This window comes from Schistocerca gregaria, chromosome 3 (assembly GCF_023897955.1).
Source record: "Schistocerca gregaria isolate iqSchGreg1 chromosome 3, iqSchGreg1.2, whole genome shotgun sequence".
In the NCBI taxonomy this organism is placed as follows: domain Eukaryota; kingdom Metazoa; phylum Arthropoda; class Insecta; order Orthoptera; family Acrididae; genus Schistocerca; species Schistocerca gregaria.
In genome coordinates, this window is record NC_064922.1 from 724,263,144 (window position 1) to 724,279,618 (window position 16,475).

The following is a 16,475-nucleotide window of genomic DNA, read 5'->3' on the forward strand; positions in this document are numbered from 1 at the left end:
CGTCCAATCCAACGATTTGGGAACTGTCTCTGCAATTCATTTCTAGCCATCAGCAAAAACTGTGCCAGACGAGCATAGTGTTAATATCACAGTCTGTTCATTGTTCGTTAAAGTATTTCTTGCAGTAACAGACCTAATGTTTCATGCGGGAATGTGATGTAGTTCCTACCTTTAAGATTTCCTTAGGTGAAATAGGGGTCTATAATTCTGTCCTCCAGAATCCCACACCATATATCCACCGACCACGGTTTTTGGTGTGCAACTTGCCGCAGTCAATATGGGTTTTTAGTTGACCAATAATGCACGCTATGCAAATTAACATTTCCATGTTTCGTGAATGTAGCCTCGTCAGTAACATAAAATTAATAAATGCCGGCTGGAGTGGCTGTGCGGCTCTAGGCGCTACAGTGTGGAACCGCGAGACCGCTAGGGTCGCAGGTTCGAATCCTGCCTCTGGCTTGGATATGTGTGATGTCCTTCAGTTAGTTAGGTTTAAGTAGTTCTAAGTTCTGGGGGACTGATTACCTCAGAAGTTAAGTCCCATAGTGCTCAGAGCCATTTGAATCATTAATAAATGTGTCATCCTTCTGAATCTGAAGTTAAGGCCATCGGCAGAATTTATTTAATTCTTGGTGGAGACTGATAAGGTAAGGATGATATTTATGACGATGCAGAACACAAATAACACTGCTCTGGTTCATACCAGATTCCCTTACGATTTGACGCTAACTAACACAAAGATCTCTAACAACAGTGGCAAGAGTACCAATTTCCGTTTCCTCGTTAGTAACTTTCCTTTTGTGATATGTTTCGATGCGTTCAAGATCCAGTTGTTCTCAATTTATCATACACATATTTAAATGTATTTCGTATAGGGTGAGTACGTTGAGGATGTCTTTCAGCGTGTAAGTCTCTAGGTCTCACTGAATTTCGTTGCCATTCTTAGTAAATGAGAAGCATATCGACTTGTTCTTCGAAGGAATACATCATTCACATTCCCTTGATTCGACGATACCAGTCTTACCGTTGCTATTAGTATTGTATTGCGAAACTGTCGAATGGTACTTATATGTCAACGGCTTATTAGATGGACAAGCCGTATTTGGCAAATATTTACTATTTGCACCTTATACGAGAGACAACTGTCGGAGCATGTGCTTCGATAAGTGCCGAAGAGATAAGGAATACCACCCAATCCATAGTCGGAGGTTTGCAGCACTGCATTGATACCAATGGTCATCACTTCGAACATCTTATGCAAACGGACGTTCATGTCACGTTTGTGACCTTCGTTGACCTTCAAAGACCTTACTGTTACACATCATTGGATTTGTTTTGATAGCTGCTATCAGAAAATAAGTACCAAACTGTAGCATCCTGTTTAAAAAACAACGTTGATCTTCATACCTCTGACATGAACCCACCTAGCAACAAAAAGCCAACGTCATATTTTGGCCCCCGTGCTCCTATGCAACGTATGTCCCACAAACCTTGCATCTACTATCATACTTTCGGAGTTATTGTACGTGGCAATCGTTAGTGGCTCACCCTGTATAAGGTTTTCAAAAGAAGTGTCGCATACTTCGAGAGGTAGTACTAATCATCGAAATAAGAAAAATAAGTACAATAAACATGGGTTCTAAAACGCATACTTTCCGAGATAAACACGTATTTGTAGGAAGGCCTTTGTTGCAGATATTAGCACAGTCGTCAAATGTGTCGCGCGGGGTCTTAGTCACAGTACTCTATCAACCATTAGGTGGCCTGCAGTCAGTTGTGTGGTTCGAGTTGTGTTGTACCTTATGTTAGTTTTTGTTGTGTTTGTGTGCGTTATTGTACAGTACAGTCAATCCTGGTACGTATCACGGCGTTTTACCTTCTTCCAAACGCGGATTCACTTATGTGGTCACTGTTATTGCGCTGTTTGTACATACAGGTGGTGTAGCACGTTTACATTTTCTCTCTTCCGCCACTTGTTAGCAACGCTAGCCTACTATTCAACCAGTGATATGGCGGATATGATATTCTGGTGTGATTTGGCAAATAATGGATGCAGCCTGCTAGCCTGTGTCCTCTACTCTGAGAAATATCCACAGCGCAGAGTGCCCCTGAGAAGCTGATTGGCAGGCTTTTCCAGTATCTGAGGGACACAGGCATTTCAGAAGACTGACAGTGGAAGGCCCCACACAGCCCACACGCCTGATATGGAGGAGCGTGTGCTACTTCGGTGGAAGAAACCCCCGGGATCAGTGCGTGACGATTAGCAGCAGCACAAGGCGTGTCTCAATCTTTTATCTTGGGGATACTTCACGAACAACTGCTGTACCCATATCACCTACAGTGCATTCAGGCTGTACGTTCACAGGATTATCATGGGAGACAGCAGCACGGTCAATGGCTGTTGTGGAAGTGTGCTGCACGTCAAAAGTTTTATTCATTGATTAGGTAGGGTTCACAAGAGACAGTGTTGTGAATTTTCTTAACCATTATATATGTGTGGATGTGGATCACCAAGCAGTTCAGGAAAGAGGGCATCAATACCGATTCTCAGTCAGTGTTTGGGCAGGTGTACTTGGCGATAGGTTAATAGGCCATACCTGCTACCACAAAGGTTAACTGAGGCTCATTATCTGGACTTCCTCATTGATATATTGCCAACCTTGCTGGAAGTTGTGCCATTGCAGCAACGAATACAAATGTGGTTAATGCATGATGGCGCACTAGCATACCTTCGTCGCTATGTGCACGAACATCTAACACAGTCATTTCAGGACCGCTGGATTGGTCAGCAGCCCCCCGCACTTTGGTCTGGTCGTTCACCAGGCCTCAGAATTTGAAAGAGAGTATCCCAGTCAACATTGTCAAAAGCTTTCTCTAAGTCTACAAATTCTAGAAACGTAGGTTTGCCTTTCCTCAATCTATTTTCTAAGATACGTCGTAGGGTCAGTATTGCCTCACATGTTCCAACTTTTCTACGGAATCCAAACTGATCTTCCCCGAGGTCGGCTTCTAACAATTTTTCCATTCGTCTGTAAAGAATGATGAAGATCAGGAATTACGCTGGTGACGGAACACTATTTTAAATACAATAATCTAACAATATTACTAACAAAAACAATAAATACGTTATACTGAATATTACGACGAAATAATATAGTAATCCGAGATCTAGGTACCATATGCAGCTTTCTGGGTCAATAGCTATGATAACCAACAAGTATGTATGTGACTAACAAACAGTATTACAATTGAGCCATTAAGTGTTACAGAAGATAGAATATAATCTCGAAAGAAAAGAGTTTTATCGAAGTGACCTTATACTTAGCTATTTGTTATAGAATATAGCATGAACTACTGACATGTACAACAAAGTCCAAATAAAATAAGCCGATGACTAATGAGCAATATACCAATTTACTTTGTAGCATATTCGTGAAGTAAGTTATATTTGAATACCGAAACACAGAAGCCATAAAATACGTATATGACACACATCTAGCTCAAGGTCTTGGTGTTTCATATACTGCATACCATGTAAGGTACTTCTAGAACCTATAAAAGCCATGAATATGTAACAGTTACATATTGTTTGCTGTTAGGACCTGAGGTCGAGTGCTCCGTACAAATGGCACTATATGTTTTACTTAACTAGGGTGACTTAGCTCTAAAAATGCGAAGATGTGTAATGAGTGTCACACATTGAACAACATTTTAGACTGGTATGAATAGCGTAATGGAAATTTAAGTATAGAATGTATTTCTTATTGTTCAGCTTTTGTACGCAGTGTTCTGCATTTTTGGATCTGAAGGTGGCTCGATAATGAGCCGAAAGCGGTAATCAGTAAAGAAAAATGCCATCTTAACTTAGGATTTTTATTCATACATGATTTAATGTAAGACTATACAACTGTTTATAATTAGATAACAAAAACATTTTAAATTTTTGAATTTGTTTCTGGTAGGTGTTAAACAGGTAACCTTCAAATGGAATGGGATGTCCGGGTGACCGTTTATCAATAAATATTGTTATATTTGGAGCATATACTGTATTCAAACATTATGAATCACCTCGAAGGGAACGATCTATTGACACGTAATCAGCATGGCTTCAGAAAACATCGCTCTTGTGCAACGCAGCTAGCTCTTTATTCGCACGAAGTAATGGCCGCTATCGACAGGGGATCTCAAGTTGATTCCGTATTTCTAGATTTCCGGAAAGCTTTTGACACCGTTCCTCACAAGCGACTTCTAATCAAGCTGCGGGCCTATGGGGTATCGTCTCAGTTGTGCGACTGGATTCGTGATTTCCTGTCAGGAAGGTCGCAGTTCGTAGTAATAGACGGCAAATCATCGAGTAAAACTGAAGTGATATCAGGTGTTCCCCAGGGAAGCGTCCTGGGACCTCTGCTGTTCCTGATCTATATAAATGACCTGGGTGACAATCTGAGCAGTTCTCTTAGATTGTTCGCAGATGATGCTGTAATTTACCGTCTAGTAAGGTCATCCGAAGACCAGTATCAGTTGCAAAGCGATTTAGAAAAGATTGTTGTATTGTGTGTCAGGTGGCATTTGACGCTAAATAACGAAAAGTGTGAGATGATCCACATGAGTTCCAAAAGAAATCCGTTGGAATTCGATTACTCGATAAATAGTACAATTCTCAAGGCTGTCAATTCAACTAAGTACCTGGGTGTTAGAATTACGAACAACTTCAGTTGGAAGGACCACATAGATAATATTGTCGGGAAGGCGAGCCAAAGGTTGCGTTTCATTGGCAGGACACTTAGAAGATGCAACAAGTCCACTAAAGAGACAGCTTACACTACACTCGTTCGTCCTCTGTTAGAATATTGCTGCGCGGTGTGGGAGCCTTACAAGGTGGGATTGACGGAGGACATCGAAAGGGTGCAAAAAAAGGGCAGCTCGTTCTGTATTATCACGTAATAGGGGAGAGTGTGTGGCAGATATGATACGCGAGTTGGGGTGGAATGGCAGATACGATACACGAGTTGGGATGGAAGTCATTACAGCATAGACGTTTTTCGTCGCGGCGAGACCTTTTTACGAAATTTCAGTCACCAACTTTCTCTTCCGAATGCGAAAATATTTTGTTGAGCCCAACCTACATAGGTAGGAATGATCATCAAAATAAAATAAGAGAAATCAGAACTCGAACAAAAAGGTTTAGGTGTTCGTTTTTCCCGCTCGCTGTTCGGGAGTGGAATAGTAGAGAGATAGTATGATTGTAGTTCGATGAACCCTCTGCCAAGCACTTAAATGTGAATTGCAGAGTAGTCATGTAGATGTAGATGTAGATGTAGATCTTTCAAATTTTTCGAAGTCAAAATACAGAGAAATCGTCATTGTATAGCTTTTCTTTTATTGGTCCTTCGTGGCAGTCTTCGGTTTCAACAGCCAGCGTTAGCAAGCCACCTCCAGGATTCGGGAAGGCGCGTCGGACTCGCATCAAATATGCTGGGTGGGATAACGATGGGCACGGTGTGTCGTCCGGACTGGATGTCATTTTTAGGTGGTTTTCCACAACTCATTAGGTGAATACAGCAATCAAAGTCAAGTTCCGCCACAGTTACACGATCTTCAGGCATTTCGAAACTCTGTCTCACACATTCACATGGATGACACCAGACACAGGCAGCTGTACGCGTCTTACGTCCCGGGTAGGGATGGGATGGGGGGCAGGGGGCTGGAGTGCCAACACGAAGGGCATCTGGCTGCCCTGTACTACTAACATTTTCATTTTCAAATCCAGAATAACATGCAGACCATGAGAGGGTGACGGATAAGACCAGAAAAAAGTCAGAATCTGTTTCTAGGTGTCAACTATAAATAAACAGCCCCCATCAAAACTAAAGATAACATGCTGCTGTGCAACGGAGTTTAGGAGTACTTCAAGACAAAACACTTAAGTGACAAACGTAATGGGATGTGCACATGTGCACATGTACAGATATACAGATAGCGGTAGCGGTAGCGTCGCATACACAATGTAAAAAACAGCAATGCATTGCCGGAGCTGTCATTTGTACTCAGGTGATTCATGTGAAAAGGTCTCCGAGATCACTATGGCCGCACGATGGGAATTAACATACTTTGAACGCGGAGTGGTGACTGGAGTTGGCCGCATGGAATTCGTTAGGGAATTCAATATTCCGAAATCCACAGCGTCAAGAGCGTGCCGATAATACCAAATTTTAGGCGTTACCTTTCGCCACGGACAACGCAGTGGCTGATGGCCTTCACTTAACGAACAAGAGCAGCGGCGTTTGGATACAGTTGTCAGTGCTAACAGACAAGCAACATTGTGTAAAACAACCCAGAAATTAGCATTAATGGGCTATGGTGAGTGCCTTGGCTTACAGTACGACATATGGTGACTGCCTTAGCTAACAGCACAACATCGGCCGCATTGACTCTCTTCGGCTTGTGACCATATCGGTTGAACCACAGACGACTGGGAAACAGCAACCTGCTCGGATGAGTTTCGATTTCAGTTGGTAACAGCTGATGGTAGGATTCGAATGTGGCGTCATAGACCCTAGTTGTCATCAAGGCACTGTGTAAACTGGTATGGTTCTGTAATTGTGGGGACAGTGTTTACATGGAGTTGACTGGGCCTCTGGTCCAGTTGAGCCGGTTGTTGACTGGAAATGGTTTTTTTTTGGCTACTTAAAGACCATTTTGAACCAAACAACGATGTTATGTCATGGACCCACAACTGTTGCGATTGGTTTGGAGAACATTCTAGACAGTTGTACCGAACAATCTGACCGTCCAGATCGCTCGACATGAATCCATCGAACATTTATGGACATTATCGAGAGATCAGTTCGTGCACGAAATCCTGCAGCGGCAATACTTTCACAATTATAGACGGCTGTGGAGGCAGCGTAGCTCAGTATTTATCCAGAGGACTTCCAACGACTTGTTCAGTCCATGCAAAGTCGAGGTGCTACACAACGCCGGGCAAAAGGAGGTCTGACATGATATTAGGGGGCATAACATGACTTTTGCCATCTCGGCACATATTAACCAGCGCAAATTTTTTATTTATTTTGGTAACAAGCACGCTGTATGTAAACAAAAAAAATGGTTCAAATGGCTCTGAGCACTATGGGACTTAACTGCTGTGGTTATCAGTCCCCTAGAACTTAGAACTACTTAAACCTAACTAACCTAAGGACAGCACACACATCCATGCCCGAGGCAGGATTCGAACCTGCGACCGTAGCAGTCCCGCGGTTCCGGACTGCACGCCTAGAACCACTAGACCACCGCGGCCGGCTGTATGTAAACATTCCCGTAGGGATTCACCGTGTACAAAATAGCAGTCACGTCCTGTGGCAGATATCAAGTACTTCTCTTCGAGGCCTACACAGACGTAGAGAAGCGTGGAGCCATCTAGTTGTAGACCGACTTGCTCCACACAAGATCTTTTCATAACTTTCACAGATGTGGCCTTGATCTTTTACTGAAATTACATCCAACATGTGTAATGTTTCATGTTTCACGGTTTTACCTTTTTCCATCCGGAATAAATCTTCCTTTCTTGATGTTGTTACTTGTAGAGGTTTTCTTTACTCAGTTTCGATGTCTTGGTCATGGCTATGTTGTCATCCATAAATTGAACAAATTGTCGTTATGCATGTTAAAAATGTGTCCCCTGCCTTCAACACGACACGAAATACTGTAGATAAGGATTTAAATAAGATCGTTAGGTATAGTAAATAATCATTACCAAATCTCTCTCTGCCTATATATACCTATCTCTGTCTCTCTCTCCCCTTCTGTGTGTAAGGGAAGGGCTGGGACCAATTTTAGGGGGTAAGAAAATTCAGTTACCTTCTCTACTTTAATACCAAGAAGACGACTCGTTTCCGCCATCATTGAGTCATTTACACTAATTTGCTGTATTACATTCCATATAGAATTATAAATACAACCCAGTTATATTACAAACTCAAGCATTTGAAGGTAACTGGGAGAAAAAATTTATCACACTCCAATTGCTTCATTAATCCAGGAACGCAGTGCAACAATATCCGTGTAGACTCCTGGGTACGGTGGATAGAAACAGCCGTAGCCCCACGAGATGACTCCGTACTGTGTGGAGTCTACAACCAATGGGCCACCATGGTCACCATTGCAAAAGTCTTTGCCGCCTTCTGGTTCTCCAGCGCAGATCATGTTGTCGGTTACGAGGCCTTCGTAGGTGTCGTTGCACACGGATCGGTCGATGATGATCGTGTTAACGGCGTGCAGCTGCTCCGGGTAGTTGGACAAAAAGGCCTCTCCTTCAGCTTCAAAACACTGCAGCAAATCAAGTCAAATATTTTTTCTGTGCGATTTGTGACACACCGTTAGACACCGCGGATCCACCTTGCGGATAATTGCATCCACACTTCCTTTGCTTATTGACGGATACAGCGCCATCTGCTGAGTCGTAATGCCTCTCACCCCGCGAATGACAACATCAACACGCTGCAACTTGTCAGGTATGACAGCCGTGGATGGTCTCCCCGGCCGCTGCAAATGGTGGAGCTGGGCCGAACCGCCTTCTGATGACATCCTCGCTACCCAGCGACTAACTGTACTTCTGTAGACAGCAAATGCTCCATAGACAGCACAAGCGTTTATGAATATACCCCACAGTCTCTTTTTCTGAAGTGAGAAATTCAATGGCAGCACGTTGCATGTAACGTACATCACATACGGACGCCATTTCGAAACTGTTATGCAGCTACGCTGTCTGTCGAAAGTGACGGATACTTGGTGCCCTCACTGAGGAGACTTCAAATAATACATACGCAACGTTTTGCATTCATAGCATTGTTTTCAGCTGAGAAAAATATGCGGTGCATTACTTTCTGGGCAACCCTCGAATTTAAGTAAAATATTTTGAATAAAAAACATTTTTAAAACAAGCTATAAAGTACAAAATAATTTCTCCCAGCCCCATACAGATTCAAACCCCATAATCGTGAAAATACGTGCTTGTGAATTTTTGATAGGTAAGGAATTACTTGCAGAATTTGAAAGGAAAAACTTGGGGTGTATGCAACAGATAATAGCAAGGAAGGGATCTCTTCATGCATCAATGATATGTGGCATGCACCTCATGTTTTTCGTTTTAATTCTACAAGTATTTTCATAGCGATTAAAACTACTAAAGAACAAATTTTCAGGAATATCTGTATGGGGCCAGGAATAAGTATAGTGCAAAGAGAAATTACGTTATACTTTTTAGTCCATTTTAAAAATGTGTTAAATTGAAAAAATATTTTGTAATAATTATTTTTCAGCATTTAATCCTGTGTGTATCAATTTTTTTGCAAACAATGGAAAATCCTGGTTGGAATGTCAGTGTTAGGAAAAGGTAGGTTGCTGTTTACCGTAAAGATGACGTGTTAAATAGCAGACAGGCACAGTTAAAAATCACTTACAGATTAGCTTTCGGCCACAACATTCGTCAGAAGAAGAAACACACATACATACACTCACACAAGCAAGCACACCTCTTGCATTCTGGTCCGAGCTTACAGACATGACGGTCATGTGTGCGTGAAGCGCGCTTGCTTGTGTGAATGAGTATGTGTGTGTTTCTGTTGCTTTTTCTGACGAATGTTGTAGTCGAAAACTAATGTGTAAGTGTCTTAAAATGTACCTGTCTGCATCTTAACGTGTCATCTTTACGGTAAGTAGCAACCTATTTCTTCCTAACGTTGTCAACTTTTTCCCAATATATTTCAAACTTCCTGATGAAACTGCTACAGTGACAGATGGTAAATTTCAGGATTATTTTAGTTTCTCTTTTCCGGAATCAACCAATACATCGCTTCCTCCTACAATTATCTCACGAAAAGCCCTCGGAGGTAAACAATTAGAGAGAATCGAGCTCTCGCGAGGATATACCAGTAACAGTTCTTACCACAAAATTTTTGCAAGAGGAACAGGTAAAGGTGGAAATAGAAGTGGTACACACTCCAGACCTGAAAGGAGGTTGATATTGCATTATCATCGAGTTGTGAGCTACGATGAAAGATTCAAGTGACTAATTCGTCAGGAAGTAGTAGCGGCGTACAAGGCACCCTCCGCCACTAGACAAGAAAAGGAGTTAATGACCCATTGCCATTCATTTCTGAGATATATTTAAAGTTTCTGATTTCTACCTAATCGCGAAGTTCGCTCAACATGAATTGCAAAATTTGTATCGAAATAACAGACAAGAAAGCTACGTAATAAAAAAACGTTAAAAATCTGTAATAACCAAAACAGATCATATACAATTCGTAGATTTCGAGCAACGTACTCATTTATTTCGTTATGGATATTTTTATGTTCAGTAGGACATCCAAAACGAAGTATCAAATAAACGTTGATCAATGGCAAAAAAGAACAAAACAAAAACGTATGGTAAGTTAGTGCCGCTTGGAAGAGCTTTCCTGTCGATCGCCCCTAAGTTTGAAATTCAGGAACTAAATTTCAGTGCTCAACCAAAAAGGCAGTTCTTTATCAATGATGCAATAAATCAGTATTTAATTTCCTTGGTTGTGGTCTATAACACGATTTAACTAGTGCTTCTGTGGAAGCTTCATTGAAAATTCTGCCGGTATTTGAACTGACTACGTATCCTGTTTTGAAAGCTGCGGTCAGGAGTCTTCGTGTCTTATCATATAAGACTAGCATACCTATCTTGTTCTCATGCAGAGACGCACATCATGTTGAACAGAACGCAACCGTTATTTCACCCTGCTCATTTTAAGTACTTAGGATGCATTAGTTCGCCTTTTGCACTGAGTTTTGCTTTCACCTTTAGGTTCAACTCCGTGATTCAATGGTCTGTGTGTCTAACCACAACACGGAGGAACCTACTCGTATTTCCATCCACAACGACGTCTAAGAGTTGTCTTATGTGAGTTGACACTCGTGGCGTCCTTCTAGTTTCGTAAAGAGGAACAGAAAATCGTTCAAAGGAGAACCGTCTGCTGCAGTTTCGTTAGTGAGCATGAATGTAATGAAGTTTTGTGTGGCCATAATTGTGGGGATGGTACAGCAATTATTGCACAGGTCAAGGTTCTGTATGGAGTGCTGCACCGAAGTGTAACATTTAAATGGGCGATTGTATTCTTTTATTTCAACAGCCACATATTGGGCCACTTCGCTACGTTAAATAAATGTAGTTAATTCAAATAATTCTTCATTTACTCAAAACAAGATGATCTGTGCTATTGTATATGAATCCTAAATTTCAAATGGCTCTCAGCACTATGGGACTTAACATCTGAGGTCATCAGTCCCCTAGAACTTAGAACTACTTAAACCTAACTAACCGAAGGACATCACACACATCAATGTCCGAGGCAGGATCTGAACCTGCGACCGTAGCAGTCGCGCAGTTCCTGACTGAAGCGCCTAGAACCGCTCGGCCAGACGGCCGACTATCAATCCTAAATGCTGAGTTTAATGACGTATGCTTACTGTAGTTTGTCGCACAGATTGTATAAAGAAATGAACTTTATGCCACGGAATGTGCATCGGTAAAATTTTTTCTGTAGAATTACATAATACGCGCGACACAAATTTGTTGCTGAATACACATTTCTATTCAAGATTCCACCCATGATATAGAGAATATTCCTAAGGATAAATACCATAAAACTGCGTTTGGTAACACGCAGTTTGTAAGACATTTTATTCAATTTTATTCATGTTGGTATATTGTCAAATACTTCATTTCTCGTATCTCTAAGATTCAATAACTCTCCTAGAGGGCAATGCAAGGAAATTTCCGTACAGGTGAGAAAATATTAACTGAAAGTCGCTTCCTGATATCGGCGGATAAATACGATATTGCGGTGCCTGTGTTGTTAAGAAGAACGATGTAGTAGTCCCTCGGACATGCTGGAAATCCGGTTTCGAGCCCAGGTCTGGCACAAATTTTCACTGTCATCATTCCATTGTACAGCTAACAGTTGTCAGTTTCCACAACTGAAAATGTATTTCTCGTATTTCAAGACTGCTATAGTCACCACAGTGCCTGTTTGCGTGTATGAAGGAACATTGCAACGTTCTTTTTAACAACACAGCTACTCCAATATCGTTTGGTAATATAGTATTTAACATAAATACAAACACGGATAGTCACGCGGGGTAGCGACAGACTCTTAGGCGCCTTGTCACAGCTCGCAAGATTCTCCCCGTCGGAGGTTCGAGTCCTCCCTCGGTCATGGGTGTGTGTGTTGTCCTCAACGTAAATTAGTTTTGGATTAAATAGTGTGAAAGCCTAGGGACAGATGATGTCAGCAGTTTTGTCTCATAGAAACTTACCAAAAATTTCCAAATTTCCAAAGATAGATATGTAAATAAAAAAAAGCAATATTAGTCAAATGGGCGACGACGTTATCACTGGATTGCTAAGGCACTGAGAAGTAGAAAAGTACAACAGCTTCAGTATGCAGGGCCAACTGAATTCAGTTAACCATTTTATTCTAATTTACTTGCAAAGTGAAACTGATCAATAGCTGTGATATGACTGAAAACCTTTTCTTGGAACAAACATAAAGTGCATTTCTTTGAAAAAGTGTACTTATTTGGTGATATAATGCTTAATAGATGTGCAGCACTATCAGGAGACCCTTTGTTTCCACATTGATTCCTGTAGCATAAACATATGACAGAGTAAACCGCCATTTGATTGTGAAGTACTACATTTATCTTCTGTACTATCTATATTTGGGCTTTTTGCCGTTATCATGTACAGTTTGATAGCTACATGTGTTAGTCTTGTTTATCGTGACAGATATGACATAATAATGGTTTAACAACATTTAGCATGTCACTTGACAATGATATAAAAGCCGAAATCTAAATATTAAAGAATATAAATATAATAATACCCTTTCAGATGGCGGTTACTGTTTCAAAAAGAAATGCATGACTGTGGCTAAGGCCACATCCAAAAGTTTTTATAAACATACGAGTTTCCCAAAATGTTTTACAATCTGTATCTTCACTGAAGGGTTTTGGAAATAAATAAAGAGATTCATTATAATTTCGTTTTCAGGAATGAGTGACATAATTAGCTACAGCTCTTAGATCATAGCAGTGTTTATCTTGATGAACTATGCGTGCAGAATTCATTGATCAGTTTGGTAAGAATTATTATTTTAGAAATTGTGTAACGGATATAATCGCAGATATTTTTGTATGCGGCATCTTAATATATACGCACATCAGGATATTGGTTGTTTCTTCCTATGTGCTGAACAATCTACATTGAACAGTCTAACCACAAACATGTCACAAACTTTACGGTGTGATGTTTTTTCACGGTCGTAACTGCACCACTATATCGACTACGCTGGTCAGTATAGACAAACAGTTTGTCGCACACACCTCCACACTTCAATACCTGACCTCCTCCTCCCGGGGATTAGATTAGATTAGATTAGTTTTTCGTTCCATAGATCCATAACGAGGAGATCCTAGTGGATATGGAACATATAAACTTTTTTTTTGATGAAATAACAATACTAATAGTATGAATATACACAATACATCATTTGTTTCTATTAAAAAATTCGTCAATGGAGTAGAAGGAGTTGGCCACTAGTAAGTCTTTCAGACTCCTTTTAAATTGATCTTTATTTGTAACTAAATTTTGTATGTTTGCTGGCAAATTATTGAAGATGAGTGTTCCTGAGTAGTGGACCCCTTTTTGAACTGAAGTAAGTGCTTTTAAGTCTTTGTGCAGATCATTTTTGTCCCTGGTATTGTATGTATGAACTGAGCTGTTTGTTGGAAAAAGAGATATACTATTTAGGACAAATTTCATTAAGGAGTAAATATACTGAGAGGCAGTGGTTAGTATACCCAGTTCTTTGAAGAGGTGTCTACATGACGTCCGTGAATTTACTCCACAAATAATACGTATTATACGCTTTTGGACCCTGAAAACTTTTGTTTGACTTGAAGAGTCAAATATTATACCATATTACATTATGGAATGAAAGTAGGCAAAAATATGCAGGCGTTTTCATTTTTATGTCGTCTGTGTCTGCTAACACTCGTATTGCAAATACAGATTTGTTAAGGCGTTTCTGCAGTTCTGTGGTGTGCTCCTCCCAACTGAATTTATTATCAAGTAGTAATCCCAGGAATTTAAGAAAATAAGGGAAAATAAGCATTAGTGGCTTGCTTTTGCCTCATGTACTTGGAGGTACTAACCAAGCTAAAACATATGACATGTAATAGCTACAATTATTAGTCTTCAAATGACATAAGTACACGTGTAAAGCCGGCCGTGGTGGCCGAGCGTTTCTAGTCACTTCAGTCTGGCACCACGTGACTGCTACGGTCGCAGGTTCGAATCCTGCATCGGGCATGGATGTGTGTGATGTCCTAAGGTTAGTTAGGTTTAAGTAGTTCTAAGTTCTAGGGGACTGATGACCTCAGATGTTAGGTCCCATAGTGCTCAGAGCCATCTGAACCATACCCTTTATGTACAGAGGTCTGAAGTGATAGAGGCAGAAATGGCAATTATACAGGTCCTGCCGCGGAAGATGATGAAAAGGCTTTGGAACTCTACTAGTTAGGTATTTCGTGAATGAATCTGACATGCAGCTGTTCACAGTACCTGAACGTTGTCATCAAACAAGATTGGATTAGTAGTCTGGAAGAAACCAATGTCGTAGTCTGATGTGGCAGCAACGTAATCGTCGTGCCAGAACAACTGGGAGGCTGAGTAGGCGGTGCCGCCACTCTCTCGAATGGAAGTGCCGACCCGCAGGGCAAAGTTGTTGGCGGTTGTGCCCCAGATGCACGCAGCCGCAGTCATCACCCAGCTGGAGCTGACGATGGTACCGCCGCAGCGGTGCGCCTCCAAGTACTCTACTGAGACCATCCACGGGTAATCGGAGATGTTCGCAACCTCGCCTCCCAATATCCGATCATTAATCTCAAGTGTAAGAAGCCTGAGAGACACCGTGGAAGGCGCAGCACCGCAAACTACAGACAGCAGGCAAAGGGGTAAGGCTGCCTTCAACATGGCTGTGCTTGGCTGATCTCAGCACTGGCTCTCACGTTATTCAGTGTCCCCCGTCTTATCGGTTATCTGTACCTCTTCAGACTTATCGGCCACTTTCAACCAAAACAATAAGCTAACGTACTTCATTAGCCTCCATATCTCTCAGTACAAGTTCGATATTAATATCTACCGTTTTTCTCGTTTTATATACTTTATCAAGTACAACAGATGGAGGAAAATCCACAATAAAGCAGAACTATCAATACTCATTAGAAGGAAACCTTCAACTACGCTACTGGCCATTAAAATTGCTACACCACGAAGATGACGTCCTACAGACGTGAAATTTAACCGACAGGAAGAAGATGCAGTGATATGCAAATGATCAGCTTTTCATAGCATTCACACAAGGTTGGCGCCGGTGGCGACACCTATAACGTGCTGACATGAGGAAAGTTTCCAACCTATTTCTCATATACAAACAGTGGTTGACAGGCGTTGCCTGGTGAAACGTTGTTGTGATGCATCGTGTAAGGAGAATAAATGCGTGCCATCACGTTTCCGACTTTAATAAAAATCGGGTTGTACCCTATCGCGATTGCGGTTTATCGTATCGCGACATAGCTGCTCTCGTCGGTCGAGATCCAATGACTGGTAGCAGAACATGGAATCGGTGGGTTCAGGAGGGTAATACGGAACGCAGTGCTGGATCCCAACGGCCTCGTATCACTAGCACTCGACATGACAGGCATCTTATCCGCATGGCTGTAACAGATCGTGCAGCCACGCCTCCATCCCTGAGTCAACAGATGGAGACGTTTCCAAGACAACAATTATCTGCACGAACAGTTCGACGACGTTTGCAGCAGCATGGACTATCAGCTCGGAGACCATGGCTGCGGTTACCCTTGACGCTGCATCACAGACAGGAGCGCCTGCGATGGTGTACTCAACGACGAACCTGGGTGCACGAATGGAAAAAGTCATTTTTTCGGATGAATCCAGGTTCTGTTTACAGCATCATGATGGTCGCATCCGTGTTTGGCGACATCGCGGTGAACGCACGTTGGAAGCGTGTATTCGTCATCGCCATACTGGAGTACCACACGGCGTGATGGTGTGGGGTGCCACTGGTTACACGTCTCGATCACCTCTTGTTCGCATTGACGGCACTTTAAACAGTGGACGTTACATTTCAGATGTGTTACGACTCGTGGCTCTACCCTTCATTCGATCCCTGCGAAACCCTACACTTCAGCAGGATAATGCACGACCGCATGTTGCAGGTCCTGTACGGGCCTTTCTGGATACAGAAAATGTTCGACTGCTGCCCTGGCAAACATATTCTCCAAATCTCTCACCAACTGACAACGTCTGGTCAATGGTGGCCGAGCAACTGGCTCGTCGCAATACGCCAGTCACTACTCTTGAT

The 16,475-nt window shown here is 41.9% G+C and overlaps 1 protein-coding gene across 1 annotated transcript; it reads right to left on the reverse strand.

The window, feature by feature from the left end:
* Positions 1–8,013: 8,013 nt before the first annotated feature.
* Positions 8,014–15,064, reverse strand: LOC126355580 (trypsin-1-like). The gene is made up of 2 exons (XM_050005944.1): positions 14,654–15,064; positions 8,014–8,328 (listed from the first exon to the last, which is right to left on the reverse strand). Exons 1-2 carry the CDS (start codon positions 15,062–15,064, stop codon positions 8,014–8,016), a joined length of 726 nt encoding a protein of 241 aa, XP_049861901.1.
* Positions 15,065–16,475: the final 1,411 nt, after the last annotated feature.

Coding starts and splice junctions, on each gene's coding strand:
- LOC126355580 (XM_050005944.1), bottom strand. CDS start 15,064: ATGTTGAAGGCAGCCTTACCCCTTTGCCTGCTGTCTGTAGTTTGCGGT. Junction 8,329..14,653: donor TGTTTGATGACAACGTTCAG/GTACTGTGAACA, acceptor GATTTGCTGCAG/TGTTTTGAAGCTGAAGGAGA.